Raw genomic sequence first — 21499 nt, forward strand, 5'->3', positions numbered from 1 at the left:
TTGATCATACACAGATTGCTCTACTACACAAAGGAGTGATGGTCGTTTGCTCTGCTTTGATCATACACAGATTGCTCTTCCATATTAGAGAATTATGGTCGTTTGTTCTACTTTGATCATACACAGATTGCTCTACTACACCAAAGGAGTGATGGTCGTTTGCTCTGCTTTGATCATACACAGATTACTCTTCCATACTAGAGAATTGTGGTCGTTTGCTCTGCTTTGATCATACACAGATTGCTCTTCCATATTAGAGAATTATGGTCGTTTGTTCTGCTTTGATCATACACAGATTGCTCTACTACACCAAAGGAGTGATGGTCGTTTGCTCTGCTTTGATCATACACAGATTACTCTTCCATACTAGAGAATTATGGTCGTTTGCTCTGCTTTGATCATACACAGATTGCTCTTCCATATTAGAGAATTATGGTCGTTTGTTCTGCTTTGATCATACACAGATTGCTCTACTACACCAGAGAAATCATGATTGTTTGCTGGAGTTTTAATAGTTTGCTCAGCTCTGACCATACACAAATTACTCTACCTACCTGCGAGTTATGATCATATATAAATTGAATATCCATACCAGAGAGTTATGTTAGTTTGTTCTGCTCTGACCATCCACGGATTTATGATTGTTTGCTCTGCTTTGATCTTCCATGGGTTGTTTACAATACTAATGTTTTAGAAAACGTTCCACATTTCAGTATGCTTGTGTTTTGTGCCATACATAGGCTTGTACTGTTAATTTATTATAACTGTCAGATAACATAAAATATAAATTATGCAAAGTCCTCGATGGACAGACTTCAGCATAATAACATGTGCCTAAAAGTTTCTAAAACGTTTGCATACACTATTCTAACTCTTGTGATTTTGTTGTTGTCTACAAACGATTGAAGGATTTCATAAAATATAAATCAACATTCTCAAATAACTAAAAACAATTTGACACAATACACACATTTAAAATTAACTTTTATAGCTCATCGAGCAATCAGACTGCTTCACTGCTCCATATACATGCACCAGGGATTGCTTTATGAATTATTTGCATAAATATCATTACATTATAACAAAGGAAATTTCAAATGTATTCTATAAAGTTAAGTTTTAATGTTTTAAGGGTCCTATGTGTGTCGCTTTATATTGAATCTGGTATATATTGTCACTACAATTTGTGACCAGTTCCCAATCATACTTGAAGCCATGTTTTCAAAATTACAAGTACCAGTCAAAACTGTTGAATATGATATTGAACCGAATAAAATATATAAAGTATGTAGTACTTTGAGTATATAGTAATTTGTAGATGGTAATCTGCCAAGAACGAAACACCCTCGTTTTAAGTTATTTCATGCACATCGATAAAAATAAATATCCCATTGACTTGTCCAAGAGTGTAAACACGTTAAAGTCAGATTAGTATGCAACAAATAACTTAAAAAATACATCAATAATATACTATAGACCTTAGAAAAAAGCGAACTCCTGTCTGAGGTAAAAACAACTTGCTATGTGTGTGCAACGTGGGTTATAATCTACAATACAGTTAATACTTAAATTAGCGTATGTAAACAATTAATTGTTACATTTTTATACTTGTATAACATTGACATAGTGATGACATCTAAAGTGTTAATTGGGTTGGGATTAAAACTCAGGTTACATAAAATACCTAATTTACATAATATCCCTAATTTACATAATATACCTAATTTTTAAGGTCTATGGCTAAACATCAACAAATGTTACACAATACTGTTAATATAGTCGTGGGGTGAATGTATCATGCCGCATTAATTATGCTTAAAAGACGGTAGTCGTTGCGCTGCGCATGTGCGACATTTGTGTTGATAAACATTGATTTACCAACAATCCTATGCGCTCTTCTAATGGGAATCACAAGTATGAGGTTTGACCTGGGCGCGTCTTGCACTAATTACCGCCGGTGACTCCTTTGATACCTTCCAATCGCCTGAAAAAAAACTTGGTAACGTCACATTTTGTACTCGTTGATCTGAACAGTCAAAATCGCCATATTTGTTTATATGAGACCCATATATCTCGCGCATGCGTGGAGCGGCGACTACCATCCTTTAATATAGTCGTGGGGTGAATGTATCATGCCGCATTATTTATGCTTAATACTGCGGTACTGAAATATATTTAGACATGTGGCTGTGTCATATCACATAGGTAATGTCCGGTGATAGCGGTGGTGAAATGTGCTTAGGAGATGTATCCTCGCCATCAGACATTTGGAACGAGTCGGTGTATTCATCTGTAATAACCGTTACTTGTTCTGCGGAAAGTAAGAACATAAATATTAGTAAATAAACAAAAATAAATACACTTTTAGTATAATAATATTCCTTAATCAAATTTACCCGATAAACAAAATATTTTGGGACTTGCTTTGGCCAAAATGAAAATAAATCTAACAATACACATGTATAAGCGATAGGGTTGATTGTGACTAAACAACGAGAGATGAACGAGACGGTGTTTCTGCCTTGCCTTTATCTTTCTGCTCAGCATTTCGTCTTTTTGTTACCTTACTAAGCAAATATACGACATATGCCATGATGCCCTGTGAAACGAAATTAGAATAATTTAGGGCAAGATATGATATGAGACTTGAGGGTTGGCAAGGGGTATTTGCATAAACTGTAATCAAATGTTTTTACTTTCGTAATAATGTAATTTAAATAAAAAAAAAGGGTAAATTCGTAGACATGGGCAAGGTGTAAAATGTAATCAGGTATTTATTCGTTCGTAATTGGTACAAAGATATTAATTTTGTTAGCGTATAAATCATTTTCCAAATTAAATGTCGTAATTCGTACGCAATTTCTAATTTTGATTATTATACACAAGTTATCAAAAATATTATCAAAATGTAAAATGTAATTAGGAATTTGATTTATTTGTAAAGTGTAGAAACCTAAATTTTATTGTAAATGGAACTTTCATTTTATTATTTTGTAAAAACGTAAAATGCCGTTTTTTATTTCCTGTGACCTGTACAAGCTATCCCCCGTGCCCTCCCCATATGAGTTTGTTACTAAAATCGCGAGCTTACTCATTCAGTTTCTTCTTGTACATCGTGAAATTATTGACATGAACTTCGGTACGAATTCATGGTTAACAAAATCCTCAAAAAATTTCACCCGGTCCCCGTAGTAACAAATAGGTAAACTCAATACAAATCTATTTGTGTTTTTGTTCGATTCGCCGTAGTGAACTTTTTGCCTGGTGTTCATTTTTCTAAAGTTGTGATTGTTTTTTATCTAGCTTATTTGCATTTTTCATTGTTATCACTTGACATTTCACAAATAGCCTGTCGGTGTTTTAAGGTAATCTCATGACCAACGCGGACAGTCTAGTGATAAAAACGTTTGGTTCATGATGATACCATACGCGACTACTTACCACAGTAGTCTGTTGAGTCACGTTAACAGACAAGTGGTAATATTATGACGATTTTCTAAGTTGATTCCATAACTGCTTAATACAACTTTTTCCTTAATATACAGGTCGCGCGATACAATATCGACGTTATTGAAGAACGTTTACACATAAAAACAATATCGACGTAACTTACATCCTTTTACGTAACGGAAGTCACAAAAGAGGCCGGTGTATTGAATGCTATACCCAATTCTGTGAAACTACGAATATGTGACAGTCATCCAAAGGTTTCTAGAATTTCATTATAGCATACCAAAAAGAACTGGCCCATGGCAGATGTTAGAGGCACCACGGCCAGCAAGTCACTGTCCGGTTGTTCGTACACCATTTTTATCAGTCCCGTCGCCAAAGCTGAGTTTTGTATTCCAGTTTCCAGTGAGATAGTCACTGTCTTCTGGAAATCCCGTCTGAATACCCTGGCCAGAGTGGCTCCTAGAATAAAGCCTAGGATAGGAAGTAGAACACTAGCAAGAACTATAGTTAGAGTCCATTGATCGGCCAGGTAAAGATTACTATATACACCAGTTGTTAAAGCAAGCAAGATAAGTAATAACCCGATTGGTCGAATGAGGGCGACACCTTTTTTTGCCCATTCCGGCTTCCGGCTTCGTGTGATCATACCAATGGCAACCGGTATACACAGGAGAGCTAGAGACACCATAATCTGAATGTACGGTACCGGAAAGCTGTGACCTCCTGCCACCCAATAATGCGAGTATATGAAAAGATTGAGCGACATCATTCCTGCAGGGAAATAAACAAAAGAATGAAAATAAGTGCGCCATCTCAGATACCCCTAGTTACTCGTCGACTGTGGATGGCATTGCTGCTAAGATATGGAAGTATGTGTTTGGAATACTTTCACAAGATTTATTTATTATATATGTTTGATATTGCCTGGTAACAAAACAGACATGTAAAGTAGTACCGTAACGGTCACGTAAATCATACACTTATATAATATCAGGTGTTAAATGTATCTATGTTTGGAATTTGCATATTAGTTAGGTAATTTGCGTAATAATTAACCGGTATTAGCATGTTCTCTGCACCTTTCTGCACATTAGGGATTGGTCAGTTTCTTCGGCCTAGGGGGGGGTCGGTGGATCAGTAGGGGGGTTACCCTGTTTTTGATTGTGCGAATAGGGGGGGTCACCCTGTTTTTGATATCATGTTTTCCAGAATTCACACGCACTCATGCATATATTTTTTTAAATTTTATTTCAGAACAAACGATAAAAAAGTTAATCGTACAAATGTGTTCTTAATAATAACTATTGCCTATATTGCCTATAAATTTGTTGATGCAAAAAATGTTATAGGCTAAATATTTTGAGGTTAAAGTTGCCAAATAACAGATTATGCAATGCGGCTAGAACCCCAATTATACAGTTAAGTTTTAAACACATCCCAAGTCCATGTGCTGCTGATATCAGATTATTTTATTTAAAGTCTGAAGTCACTCACCATTGTATAAGATATTTACTGGATTTATACAATTATAACAGGAGACGGAAAGACAACACAGCAATTAGTACAAAGAGCAGTGACAGTTTTTGTTCAGCAAGTCAAAAAAGTTAAATTTGTGAAAATGCTGATATATAAATTAAAATATAAGGGCATATATCGATTGAGTACTTCACAGCTTTGCTTTTATTTACTATCATTAGCAGCATAGATTTCCCTCCTTCCTGTAGCCTTTTCTGTAGTCATTTATTGGCTTTATGCTTCCCCTCCCCTCCTAAGGTCTATTAAATGCAAACGCTAAAAATTATGTCAAAATTATGGCAAACCATGATATTTTCAATGCACATATAATACATTTTGTAATCATGTCAGAGCCAAAACTGTTAATGTTTCTTTGTTTTTTCGGGGGGGGGGGGTCAGCATGTTTTTAGTTTTAAAATATAATGTTTGGGGGGTCACCCACTTGTTTTTACTTGATAGGGGGTGGGTCAACTGAGATTTACAGCTGGCAAAATGGAATCTGCCGACCCCCCTAGGCCGAAGTAACTGACCAATCCCTTAAATAATATTTATTCTAATTACCTGTTTCAGATATGCTTATTGTCTATTTTACTTGATAAAATCGATATGGTATATGTACGTGCATGCCGGACGTGTATTTCAATGTACGACAATAATTTAATAATTAGCTTATTCGCATGGTGGTTAATTGCGAAAACATTTTTCTTCTGGTTTGATGTGTGGTTATTTCTACAGACTTTGGCGTGTTCGAAGAAATGTTCGATCACGTGCGACCACGAAGTTTGCAAAATATAAAAGCGATGTAAACAAACGAATACAATGCAATACAATATTGACATCACATACCCAAAGCTAATACACTGCTGATAAAAGTCATCGTGATACTGAGAGACAAGTCACCATCCAGTAAAACGGAGAATATATTACTCAGTCCACCCCCTGGGCAAGAACCCATCAACATCAGACCAAGGGCTGACTCTAATGACAGGGAGAACGCCACAGATAGCACAAAAGCAAACTGCAAGCAATAACATTAACATACAATGATGAGATTATATTAGTTGATCGTGTAGATGTTTCTTACAAAAATTACATGATTTGTCCGTATGGGGAAACGTTTCATATGTTTGTAGCATGTTCTTCTCTGACTGCGATATACCAGTTTACATTTGACTAACATTACCTAGCTATTGGCAGCCATATTGGTGCGTTGTAAGCAGTTTTCAATACGTCTCATTGTGGAACATGAATGAATGAATGAATAAATGTATAGATAAATAATTAATTAAAAAAAATAATGAATTAATAAATAAATAATATATATAGAAATGTTTTCCACTAAGAGTTTTTTGTACACATTTTATTCAGTGCTATTTAACCTATCTAAACTCGGTCTGACTCAAGATATTTTAGGCTACATGATTGACACATCAATTATCTTTTCATTCTATATAGGTGTCAAACCAAAATTAGAGATGCGATGTAATCGTCTCTAATTTGTATAATTTGAAAACCACTTTTCACAAGGAATGATAAGACTAAAATTATTTTATTCAATATTCTACTAGAATAATTTGTGAATATAATATGGGCAAAAAACCAGCTGGTATTGAGATGATAGACACTTGATTAAAATAAATAACAAATGCCTAATAAAATAATAATAAAAACATTGGTACTTCACTAACTGACTTTATGTGTAAAATAGACCAATCTAAACATTATCGTTTGTGTAGAGTTCCATTGAATTATGGAACCTTTAGTCAAGTATCGATGTGTCAATATGCCATAAATTTATAATGAACCAATTATTTTACACATTTATTTATTAGAGACAAACGTTCTTACTGTTACTGGTACCGGTTTATTCAACATGGCCGCTATTCCCGTGAAAATATACTATTAGTAGGTGTTCGTTTTCAAGAATATACGTGCACGCAGTCAGTGACACCGTAGGTATACAAATAGTCTAGCCTCCTATCAAACTTAACAATTAGGGTATGTATGGTCAGCTCAACAGTCAATACTCTACTTCTATAACAACTGGATATTTGGTTTTCTTACGTGGAATGTTGTCAGACTGTATTAGGGTCGGTCGCAAACAATTTGACGCTATCATAATAAGAACATTAAACACGGCTACTGTTTTCTAATTAAATATGTAGTTTTATAACGATGCAGGATAAAGCCGTCATTTTAACAAAAGAACACAAACCTAACATGTGATGTTATATATTGTAAGTTGTTTGTTTGATGTATTGCATCTGTGCTCGGAATTGAACACAACGTTCCGCTCTCACGATATAAGGTAATTCAAAGATAAAAAAACACAGATTATTGCTGTTATGGCATGACCGTGTACTGCGAGCGGAAGACGAAACGCCACTGAACATTTGTTTGCAAATTTTTTTGTCAGCGGGTTTCTGCCAGTATTATAGCATGCGTCAAACCGACAGTTTAATTAACAGCTGAACGTTTATTATGTAGTACACAGCACACTCATGTCAAAGATCAGATTATATATAGGACCGTAACTTACACTAGTTTGACGCGACATGATTGACTTATACGCCTCGCATAGCAGCACGTAACTACTGGTAACTAACATACGTAACTAGTAATGATGGCTTAGACGGTAGAAGCATTGGCAAATTTATTATTCTAATATGTTTACATCACCTTGATGGTGCCGTAATTTTGCGGTATTGCACTGGGTATTTTCATCGTACCATATTAGGAAATGCGAGGTCCAAATATGGAACGATCACGCGCGTAAGCATCCTCTAATAATGAAAACAAACATGGCGGTTCCCTAGACGCAGACATCAAACAAATAACTTCGTTAAATCTGTTCTAAACTTTTTGGATTTCGGCTTTACCATGATGTATCATTGGAAGGAAAAGATGTATAATAATAAGGTTATTGCGACGTTACCGCAAAGTATCAACCCAGACCGTACGCCGTCGTATCGACCTCCGCTGCACGTCGTTCGATAAACCCGCTGTACTGTCTTTGTGCATACTTTTCGGTATCCACGTAATAACCTCATAATCACGTGACATAAAAACGATACATCACATTCGTGTATATTGCTTTCAGTACATATAACATTAATTTTGAGTAGCATCGGAACATCGTATATATTATCAACTTTTGGAAATAACGCCCCCCCCCCTCCTCTCCCCACGCACACAAACTCAAAAGTGTGTTCTTTCGACGGGACTGTAAGAGAGGCAAATAGTGGTACTATTGCTTCTATTCTATTCTATTATATTCTATTCTATTCTATTCTATTCTATTCTATTCTATTCTATTCTATTCTATTCTTTCCCGGCTACTGGAGGTGGATATCCCCGGTTCTCACATGGTTGACTATTTTAAGTGACCCCATGCTCTGCCATCTACTGCGTCTACTGTTGTAAGTGAACCCACACCGGTGGTATCATCATCGATTATGGGAAGAGCCCCGTCTGTATATATATTTCGTTTCCTCCTATTTAATCATTAAGGTTCAAGTCAGGTAACAGTATTATTTCAGATCCCATTAAGTCTGTTCCGTCTCTAGGCAACAATCACTCAGAGCTTATTTGTAAACAATTCATTCACCTGGCAACAAATCACTACAATATAAATGTTGTCGGGCTTTTCCACATAAATAATCCCAGGGGAATTGTCCCAGACAGACTACACAACTTCCTAGACTACAGTTTCTTTGCAAACTTAAAGGAAATGTCCAGCATTATAATACCATGAACAAACAAGCAAGTAAGTCATTCACTACTGGACCTCCGGTCAGTGCACCCACAACATTCTTATCAACTGACATTCCACCAAAAATTATATACACGTACAAGCGAGTTGATATGTTCATAGATAAGTAGCAAGCTAAACTACTACATTGAACAGTGAGTTACTTCAAAAACAGCTAAAATGTGAAATTATTTGTGTTTCTGCTTGTCATCAGTCATGGAGTTAAGCTCAAACATAAAAAAGTTCACAGAAAGCTAAAATTCAGTCTTCAAATACATCCAAACTATAACATTTTGGATTGAAATAATTAATCAGAATTGTGAATATACGTACTTTGAATTATGTGTGGTATTGTAAAGTGGCATAGCCACTCGTCATTTTGGAGTTTGTACACAGTAAACTAAACAATACTCATGATGCTCTGCTTCATTTTAATTTTGTTATTTTCTCCATTATGAACTCTATAATGCGAACATTTTTAATGTAGAATATATGTGAACATATTCCCCCACTACTGCATGTATACAAAACAGTGTTGGTTGGTTCAGCAAGGTATTTGGAGGGGTGTGTGCAAAAGACACATAGTGGTAAATTGGATACTTTAGGAGAAATTAACAACTAAAATTAGCAAAGGAGAAGACAACGTTACATAATAAATATTGATAAGGAATGTCCTGTACATAACAAATATTCACCTATATGAGGAATGTCCAGTACACAACAAATATTCACCTATATGAGGAATGTCCTGTACACAACAAATATTCACCTATATAAGGATTGTCCAGTACATAACAAATATTCACCTATATGAGGAACGTCCAGTACATAACAAATATTCACCTATATGAGAAATGTCCAGTACACAACAAATATTCACCTATATGAGAAATGTCCTGTACATAACAAATATTCACCTATATGAGGAACGTCCAGTACATAACAAATATTCACCTATATGAGAAATGTCCAGTACACAACAAATATTCACCTATATGAGAAATGTCCTGTACATAACAAATATTCACCTATATGAGGAATGTCCTGTACATAACAAATATTCACCTATATGAGGAATGTCCAGTACACAACAAATATTCACCTTTATGAGAAATGTCCTGTACATAACAAATATTCACATATATGAGGAATGTCCTGTACATAACAAATATTCACCTATATAAGGATTGTCCAGTACATAACAAATATTCACATATATGAGGAACGTCCAGTACATAACAAATATTCACATATATGAGGGATGCCCTGTACATAACAAATATTTACCTATATGAGGGATGCCCTGTACATAACAAATATTCACCTATATGAGGGATGCCCTGTACATAACAAATATTTACCTATATAAGGAATGTCCAGTACATAATAAATATTCACGTATATGAGGAATGTCCAGTACATAACAAATATTTACATATATGAGGAATGTCATGTACATAACAAATATTCACCTATATGAGGAATGTCCAGTACATAACAAATATTCACCTATATGAGGAATGTCCTGTACATAACAAATATTCACCTATATGAGGAATGTCCTGTACATAACAAACATTCACCTATATGAGGAATGTGCAGTACATAACAAATAGTCACCTATAATATGAATGTCCTGTACATAACAAATATTCACATATATGAGGAATGTCCACTACATAACAAATATTCACCTACATGAGGAATGTCCAGTACATAGCAAATAGTCACCTATATAAGGAATGTCCTGTACATAACAAATATTCACCTATATGAGGAACGTCCAGTACATAACAAATATTCACATATATGAGGAATGTCCAGTACATAACAAATATTCACCTATATGAGGAGTGTCCGGTACATAACAAATATTCACATACATGAGGAATGCCCTGTACATAACAAATATTCACCTATATGAGGAACGTCCAGTACATAACAAATATTCACCTATATGAGGAATGTCCAGTACATAACAAATATTCACCTATATGAGGAACGTCCAGTACATAACAAATATTCACATATATGAGGAATGTCCTGTACATAACAAATATTCACCTATATGAGGAATGTCCAGTACATAACAAATATTCACATATATGAGGAATGTCCAGTACATAACAAATATTCACCTATATGAGGAGTGTCCAGTACATAACAAATATTCACATACATGAAGAATGCCCTGTACATAACAAATATTTACCTATATAAGGAACGTCCAGTACATAACAAATATTCACATATATGAGGAATGTCCAGTACATAACAAATATTCACCTATATGAGGAATGTCCAGTACATAACAAATATTCACCTATATGAGAAATGTCCTATACATAACAAATATTCACCTATATGAGAAATGTCCTGTACATAACAAATATTCACCTATATGAGGAATGTCCTGTACATAACAAACATTCACCTATATGAGGAATGTGCAGTACATAACAAATAGTCACCTATAATATGAATGTCCTGTACATAACAAATATTCACATATATGAGGAATGTCCAGTACATAACAAATATTCACCTACATGAGGAATGTCCAGTACATAGCAAATAGTCACCTATATAAGGAATGTCCTGTACATAACAAATATTCACCTATATGAGGAACGTCCAGTACATAACAAATATTCACATATATGAGGAATGTCCAGTACATAACAAATATTCACCTATATGAGGAGTGTCCAGTACATAACAAATATTCACATACATGAGGAATGCCCTGTACATAACAAATATTCACCTATATGAGGAACGTCCAGTACATAACAAATATTCACCTATATGAGGAATGTCCAGTACATAACAAATATTCACCTATATGAGGAACGTCCAGTACATAACAAATATTCACATATATGAGGAATGTCCTGTACATAACAAATATTCACCTATATGAGGAATGTCCAGTACATAACAAATATTCACATATATGAGGAATGTCCAGTACATAACAAATATTCACCTATATGAGGAGTGTCCAGTACATAACAAATATTCACATACATGAAGAATGCCCTGTACATAACAAATATTTACCTATATAAGGAACGTCCAGTACATAACAAATATTCACATATATGAGGAATGTCCAGTACATAACAAATATTCACCTATATGAGGAATGTCCAGTACATAACAAATATTCACCTATATGAGAAATGTCCTATACATAACAAATATTCACCTATATGAGAAATGTCCTGTACATAACAAATATTCACCTATATGAGGAACGTCCAGTACATAACAAATATTCACCTATATGAGAAATGTCCAGTACACAACAAATATTCACCTATATGAGAAATGTCCTGTACATAACAAATATTCACCTATATGAGGAATGTCCTGTACATAACAAATATTCACCTATATGAGGAATGTCCAGTACACAACAAATATTCACCTTTATGAGAAATGTCCTGTACATAACAAATATTCACATATATGAGGAATGTCCTGTACATAACAAATATTCACCTATATAAGGATTGTCCAGTACATAACAAATATTTACATATATGAGGAACGTCCAGTACATAACAAATATTCACATATATGAGGGATGCCCTGTACATAACAAATATTTACCTATATGAGGGATGCCCTGTACATAACAAATATTCACCTATATGAGGGATGCCCTGTACATAACAAATATTTACCTATATAAGGAATGTCCAGTACATAATAAATATTCACCTATATGAAGAAATGTCCAGTACATAACAAATATTTACATATATGAGGAATGTCATGTACATAACAAATATTCACCTATATGAGGAATGTCCAGTACATAACAAATATTCACCTATATGAGGAATGTCCTGTACATAACAAATATTCACCTATATGAGGAATGTCCTGTACATAACAAACATTCACCTATATGAGGAATGTGCAGTACATAACAAATAGTCACCTATATAATGAATGTCCTGTACATAACAAATATTCACATATATGAGGAATGTCCAGTACATAACAAATATTCACCTACATGAGGAATGTCCAGTACATAGCAAATAGTCACCTATATAAGGAATGTCCTGTACATAACAAATATTCACCTATATGAGGAACGTCCAGTACATAACAAATATTCACATATATGAGGAATGTCCAGTACATAACAAATATTCACCTATATGAGGAGTGTCCAGTACATAACAAATATTCACATACATGAGGAATGCCCTGTACATAACAAATATTCACTTATATGAGGAACGTCCAGTACATAACAAATATTCACCTATATGAGGACTGTCCAGTACATAACAAATATTCACCTATATGAGGAACGTCCAGTACATAACAAATATTCACATATATGAGGAATGTCCTGTACATAACAAATATTCACCTATATGAGGAATGTCCAGTACATAACAAATATTCACATATATGAGGAATGTCCAGTACATAACAAATATTCACCTATATGAGGAGTGTCCAGTACATAACAAATATTCACATACATGAAGAATGCCCTGTACATAACAAATATTTACCTATATAAGGAACGTCCAGTACATAACAAATATTCACATATATGAGGAATGTCCAGTACATAACAAATATTCACCTATATGAGGAATGTCCAGTACATAACAAATATTCACCTATATGAGAAATGTCCTATACATAACAAATATTCACCTATATGAGGAATGTCCAGTACATAACAAATATTCACATATATGAGGAATGTCCAGTACATAACAAATATTTACCTATATAAGGAATGTCCAGTACGTAACAAATATTCACCTATATGAGGGATGCCCTGTACATAATATTTACCTATATGAGGGATGCACTGTACATAACAAATATTCACCTATATGAGGGATGCCCTGTACATAACAAATATTTACCTATATAAGGAATGTCCAGTACATAATAAATATTCACCTATATGAGGAACGTCCAGTACATAACAAATATTCACATATATGAGGAATGTCCTGTACATAACAAATATTCACCTATATGAGAAATGTGCAGTACATAACAAATATTCACAGATATGAGGAATGTCCAGTACATAACAAATATTCACCCATATGAGGAATGTCCTGTACATAACAAACATTCACCTATATGAGGAATGTGCAGTACATAACAAATAGTCACCTATATAATGAATGTCCTGTACATAACAAATATTCACATATATGAGGAATGTCCAGTACATAACAAATATTCACCTATATGAGGAATGTCCTGTACATAACAAATATTCACCTAAATGAGGAATGTCCTGTACATAACAACTATTCACAGATATGAGGAATGTTCTGTACATAACAAATATTCACATACATGAGGAATGCCCAGTACATAGCAAATAGTCACCTATATAAGGAATGTCCTGTACATAACAAATATTCACCTATATGAGGAACGTCCAGTACATAACAAATATTCACCTATATGAGGAATGTCCTGTACATAACAAATATTCACATATATGAGGAATGTCCAGTACATAACAAATATTCACCTATATGAGGAATGTCCTGTACATAACAAATATTCACCTATATAAGGAATGTTCTGTACATAACAAATATTTACCTATATGAGGAATGTCCAGTACATAACAAATATTCACATATATGAGGAATGTCCAGTACATAACAAATATTCACCTATATGAGGAATGTCCAGTACATAACAAATATTCACAGATATGAGGAATGTCCAGTACATAACAAATATTCACCTATATGAGGAATGTCCAGTACATAACAAATATTCACAGATATGAGGAATGTCCTGTACATAACAAATATTCACCTATATGAGGAATGTCCTGTACATAACAAATATTCACCTACATAAGGAAAGTCCTGTACATAACAAATATTCACCTATATGAGGAATGTCCAGTTCATAACAAATATTCACCTATATGAGGAATGTCCAGTACATAACAAATATTCACATATATGAGGAATGTCCTGTACATAACAAATATTCTCATATATGAGGAATGTCCAGTACATAACAAATATTCACCTAAATGAGGAATGTCCAGTACATAACAAATATTCACATATATGAGGAATGTCCTGTACATAACAAATATTCTCATATATGAGGAATGTCCAGTACATAACAAATATTCACCTATATGAGGAATGTCCAGTACATAACAAATATTCACCTATATGAGGAATGTCCAGTGCATAACAAATATTCACCTATATGAGGAATGTCCAGTACATAACAAATATTCACATATATATGAGGAATGTCCTGTACATAACAAATATTCACCTATATGAGGAATGTCCAGTACATAACAAATATTCACCTATATGAGGAATGTCCAGTACATAACAAATATTCACCTATATGGGAATGTCCTGTACAAAACAAATATTCACATATATGAGGAATGTCCTGTACATAACAAATATTCACAGATATGAAGAATGTCCTGTACATAACAAATATTCTCCTATATGAGGAATGTCCTGTACATAACAAATATTTACCTATATGAGGAATGTCCTGTACATAACAAATATTTACCTATATGAGGAATGTCCAGTACATAACAAATATTCACCTATATGAGGAATGTCCAGTACATAACAAATATTCACCTATATGAGGAATGTTCTGTACTTAACAAATATTCACCTATATGAGGAATGTCCTGTACATAACAAATATTTACCTATATGAGGAATGTCCTGTACATAACAAATATTTACCTATATGAGGAATGTCCAGTACATAACAAATATTCACATATATGAGAAATGTCCTGTACATAACAAATATTCACCTATACGAGGAATGTCCAGTACATAACAAATATTCACCTATATGAGGAATGTCCAGCACATAACAAATATTCACCTATATGAGGAATGTCCTGTACATAACAAATATTTACCTATATGAGGAATGTCCAGTACATAACAAATATTCACCTATATGAGGAATGTCCTGTACATAAAAAATATTCACATATATGAGGAATGTTCAGTACATAACAAATATTCACCTATATGAGGAATGTCCAGTGCATAACAAATATTCACCTATATGAGGAATGTCCAGTACATAACAAATATTCACCTATATGAGGAATGTCCAGTACATAACAAATATTCACCTATATGAGGAATGTCCAGTACATAACAAATATTCACATATATGAGGAATGTCCTGTACATAACAAATATTCACATATATGAGGAATGTCCAGTACATAACAAATATTCACCTATATGAGGAATGTCCTGTACATAACAAATATTCACCTGTATGAGGAATGTCCTGTACATAACAAATATTCACCTATATGAGGAATGTTCAGTACATAACAAATATTCACCTATATGAGGAATGTCCTGTACATAACAAATATTACCTATATGAGGAATGTCCAGTACATAACAAATATTCACCTATATGAGGAATGTCCAGTACATAACAAATATTCACCTATATGAGGAATGTCCAGTGCATAACAAATATTCACCTATATGAGGAATGTCCAGTACATAACAAATATTCACATATATATGAGGAATGTCCTGTACATAACAAATATTCACCTATATGAGGAATGTCCAGTACATAACAAATATTCACCTATATGAGGAATGTCCAGTACATAACAAATATTCACCTATATGGGAATGTCCTGTACAAAACAAATATTCACATATATGAGGAATGTCCAGTACATAACAAATATTCACCTATATGATGAATGTCCAGTTCATAACAAATATTCACCTATATGAGGAATGTCCAGTACATAACAAATATTCACATATATGAGGAATGTCCTGTACATAACAAATATTCTCATATATGAGGAATGTCCAGTACATAACAAATATTCACCTAAATGAGGAATGTCCAGTACATAACAAATATTCACATATATGAGGAATGTCCTGTACATAACAAATATTCTCATATATGAGGAATGTCCAGTACATAACAAATATTCACCTAAATGAGGAATGTCCAGTACATAACAAATATTCACCTATATGAGGAATGTCCTGTACATAACAAATATTCACATATATGAGGAATGTCCAGTACATAACAAATATTCACCTATATGAGGAATGTCCAGTACATAACAAATATTCACCTATATGAGGAATGTCCTGTACATAACAAATATTCACCTATATGAGGAATGTCCAGTACATAACAAATATTTACCTATATGAGGAATGTTCTGTACATAAGAAATATTCACATATATGAGGAATGTCCAGTACATAACAAATATTCACCTATATGAGGAATGTCCAGTACATAACAAATATTCACCTACATGAGGAATGTCCTGTACATAACAAATATTCACCTATATGAGGAATGTCCAGTACATAACAAATATTCACCTATATGAGGAATGTCCAGTACATAACAAATATTCACATATATGAGGAATGTCCAGTACATAACAAATATTTACCTATATAAGGAATGTCCAGTACGTAACAAATATTCACCTATATGAGGGATGCCCTGTACATAATATTTACCTATATGAGGGATGCCCTGTACATAACAAATATTCACCTATAAGAGGGATGCCCTGTACATAACAAATATTTACCTATATAAGGAATGTCCAGTACATAATAAATATTCACCAATATGAGGAATGTCCAGTACATAACAAATATTCACATATATGAGGAATGTCATGTACATAACAAATATTCACCTATATGAGGAATGTCCAGTACATAACAAATATTCACCTATATGAGGAATGTCCTGTACATAACAAATATTCACCTATATGAGGAATGTCCTGTACATAACAAACATTCACCTATATGAGGAATGTGCAGTACATAACAAATAGTCACCTATATAATGAATGTCCTGTACATAACAAATATTCACATATATGAGGAATGTCCAGTACATAACAAATATTCACCTACATGAGGAATGCCCAGTACATAGCAAATAGTCACCTATATAAGGAATGTCCTGTACATAACAAATATTCACCTATATGAGGAACGTCCAGTACATGACAAATATTCACCTATATGAGGAATGTCCTGTACATAACAAATATTCACATATATGAGGAATGTCCAGTACATAACAAATATTCACCTATATAAGGAATGTTCTGTACATAACAAATATTTACCTATATGAGGAATGTCCAGTACATAACAAATATTCACATATATGAGGAATGTCCAGTACATAACAAATATTCACCTATATGAGGAATGTCCAGTACATAACAAATATTCACCTATATGAGGAATGTCCTGTACATAACAAATATTCACCTAAATGAGGAATGTCCTGTACATAACAACTATTCACAGATATGAGGAATGTCCTGTACATAACAAATATTCACCTACATAAGGAAAGTCCTGTACATAACAAATATTCCCCTAAATGAGGAATGTCCTGTACATAACAAATATTCACAGATATGACGAATGTCCAGTACATAACAAATATTCACCTATATGAGGAATGTCCAGTACATAACAAATATTCACCTATATGAGGAATGTCCTGTACTTAACAAATATTCACCTATATGAGGAATGTCCTGTACATAACAAATATTTACCTATATGAGGAATGTCCTGTACATAACAAATATTTACCTATATGAGGAATGTCCAGTACATAACAAATATTCACATATATGAGAAATGTCCTGTACATAACAAATATTCACCTATACGAGGAATGTCCAGTACATAACAAATATTCACCTATATGAGGAATGTCCTGTACATAACAAATATTTACCTATATGAGGAATGTCCAGTACATAACAAATATTCACCTATATGAGGAATGTCCTGTACATAAAAAATATTCACATATATGAGGAATGTTCAGTACATAACAAATATTCACCTATATGAGGAATGTCCAGTGCATAACAAATATTCACCTATATGAGGAATGTCCAGTACATAACAAATATTCACCTATATGAGGAATGTCCAGTACATAACAAATATTCACCTATATGAGGAATGTCCTGTATATAACAAACATTCACCTATATGAGGAATGTGCAGTACATAACAAATAGTCACCTATATAATGAATGTCCTGTACATAACAAATATTCACATATATGAGGAATGTCCAGTACATAACAAATATTCACCTACATGAGGAATGTCCAGTATATAGCAAATAGTCACCTATATAAGGAATGTCCTGTACATAACAAATATTCACCTATATGAGGAACGTCCAGTACATAACAAATATTCACCTATATGAGGAATGTCCTGTACATAACAAATATTCACATATATGAGAAATGTCCAGTACATAACAAATATTCACCTATATGAGGAATGTCCTGTACATAACAAATATTCACCTATATAAGGAATGTTCTGTAATAACAACTATTCACAGATATGAGGAATGTCCTGTACATAACAAATATTCACCTACATAAGGAAAGTCCTGTACATAACAAATATTCCCCTAAATGAGGAATGTCCTGTACATAACAAATATTCACAGATATGACGAATGTCCTGTACATAACAAATATTCACCTATATGAGGAATGTCCTGTACATAACAAATATTTACCTATATGAGGAATGTCCAGTACATAACAAATATTCACCTATATGAGAAATGTCCAGTACATAACAAATATTCACCTATATGAGGAATGTCCTGTACATAACAAATATTCACATATATGAGGAATGTCCAGTACATGACAAATATTCACCTATATGAGGAATGTCCTGTACATAACAAATATTCACCTATATAAGGAATGTTCTGTACATAACAAATATTTACCTATATGAGGAATGTCCAGTACATAACAAATATTCACATATATGAGGAATGTCCAGTACATAACAAATATTCACCTATATGAGGAATGTCCAGTACATAACAAATATTCACCTATATGAGGAATGTCCTGTACATAACAAATATTCACCTAAATGAGGAATGTCCTGTACATAACAACTATTCACAGATATGAGGAATGTCCTGTACATAACAAATATTCACCTATATGAGGAATGTCCTGTACATAACAAATATTCACCTACATAAGGAAAGTCCTGTACATAACAAATATTCCCTTAAATGAGGAATGTCCTGTACATAACAAATATTCACAGATATGACGAATGTCCTGTACATAACAAATATTCTCCTATATGAGGAATGTCCTGTACATAACAAATATTTACCTATATGAGGAATGTCCTGTACATAACAAATATTTACCTATATGAGGAATGTCCAGTACATAACAAATATTCACCTATATGAGGAATGCCCAGTACATAACAAATATTCACCTATATGAGGAATGTTCTGTACTTAACAAATATTCACCTATATGAGGAATGTCCTGTACATAACAAATATTCACATATATGAGAAATGTCCTGTACATAACAAATATTCACCTATATGAGGAATGTCCTGTACATAACAAATATTTACCTATATGAGGAATGTCCAGTACATAACAAATATTCACCTATATGAGGAATGTCCTGTACATAAAAAATATTCACATATATGAGGAATGTTCAGTACATAACAAATATTCACCTATATGAGGAATGTCCGGTGCATAACAAATATTCACCTATATGAGGAATGTCCAGTACATAACAAATATTCACCTATATGAGGAATGTCCAGTACATAACAAATATTCACCTATATGAGGAATGTCCAGTACATAACAAATATTCACATATATGAGGAATGTCCTGTACATAACAAATATTCACATATATGAGGAATGTCCAGTACATAACAAATATTCACCTATATGAGGAATGTCCTGTACATAACAAATATTCACCTGTATGAGGAATGTCCTGTACATAACAAATATTCACCTATATGAGGAATGTTCAGTACATAACAAATATTCACCTATATGAGGAATGTCCTGTACATAACAAATATTACCTATATGAGGAATGTCCCGTACATAACAAATATTCACCTATATGAGGAATGTCCAGTACATAACAAATATTCACCTATATGAGGAATGTCCAGTGCATAACAAATATTCACCTATATGAGGAATGTCCAGTACATAACAAATATTCACATATATGAGGAATGTCCTGTACATAACAAATATTCACCTATATGAGGAATGTCCAGTACATAACAAATATTCACCTATATGAGGAATGTCCAGTACATAACAAATATTCACCTATATGAGGAATGTCCTGTACATAACAAATATTCACATATATGAGGAATGTCCAGTACATAACAAATATTCACCTATATGAGGAATGTCCAGTTCATAACAAATATTCACCTATATGAGGAATGTCCAGTACATAACAAATATTCACATATATGAGGAATGTCCTGTACATAACAAATATTCTCATATATGAGGAATGTCCAGTACATAACAAATATTCACCTAAATGAGGAATGTCCAGTACATAACAAATATTCACCTATATGAGGAATGTCCTGTACATAACAAATATTCACATATATGAGGAATGTCCAGTACATAACAAATATTCACCTATATGAGGAATGTCCAGTACATAACAAATATTCACCTATATGAGGAATGTCCTGTACATAACAAATATTCACCTATATGAGGAATGTCCAGTACATAACAAATATTTACCTATATGAGGAATGTCCTGTACATAACAAATATTCACATATATGAGGAATGTCCAGTACATAACAAAT

At 33.4% G+C, this 21499-nt stretch overlaps 1 protein-coding gene across 1 annotated transcript in view; it reads right to left on the reverse strand.

Annotated features, from left to right (window-relative positions):
- Positions 1 to 967: 967 nt before the first annotated feature.
- The window catches only part of LOC102805117 (ileal sodium/bile acid cotransporter-like), a 64559-nt gene continuing 44027 nt past the window's right edge, over positions 968 to 21499 (reverse strand). Inside the window, exons 3-6 of the mRNA XM_085503014.1 lie at positions 5815 to 5986; positions 3734 to 4224; positions 2527 to 2599; positions 968 to 2311 (exon numbers count right to left, since the gene is read on the reverse strand). Coding sequence (XP_085359140.1) covers positions 2193 to 2311; positions 2527 to 2599; positions 3734 to 4224; positions 5815 to 5986 — 855 coding nt within the window. The 3' untranslated portion in view covers positions 968 to 2192. The remainder of the gene's footprint in view (positions 2312 to 2526; positions 2600 to 3733; positions 4225 to 5814; positions 5987 to 21499) is intronic.

The sequence above is a fragment of the Saccoglossus kowalevskii genome, chromosome 8 (assembly GCF_978046115.1).
Source record: "Saccoglossus kowalevskii chromosome 8, keSacKowa6.1, whole genome shotgun sequence".
Classification (NCBI taxonomy): Eukaryota; Metazoa; Hemichordata; class Enteropneusta; family Harrimaniidae; genus Saccoglossus; species Saccoglossus kowalevskii.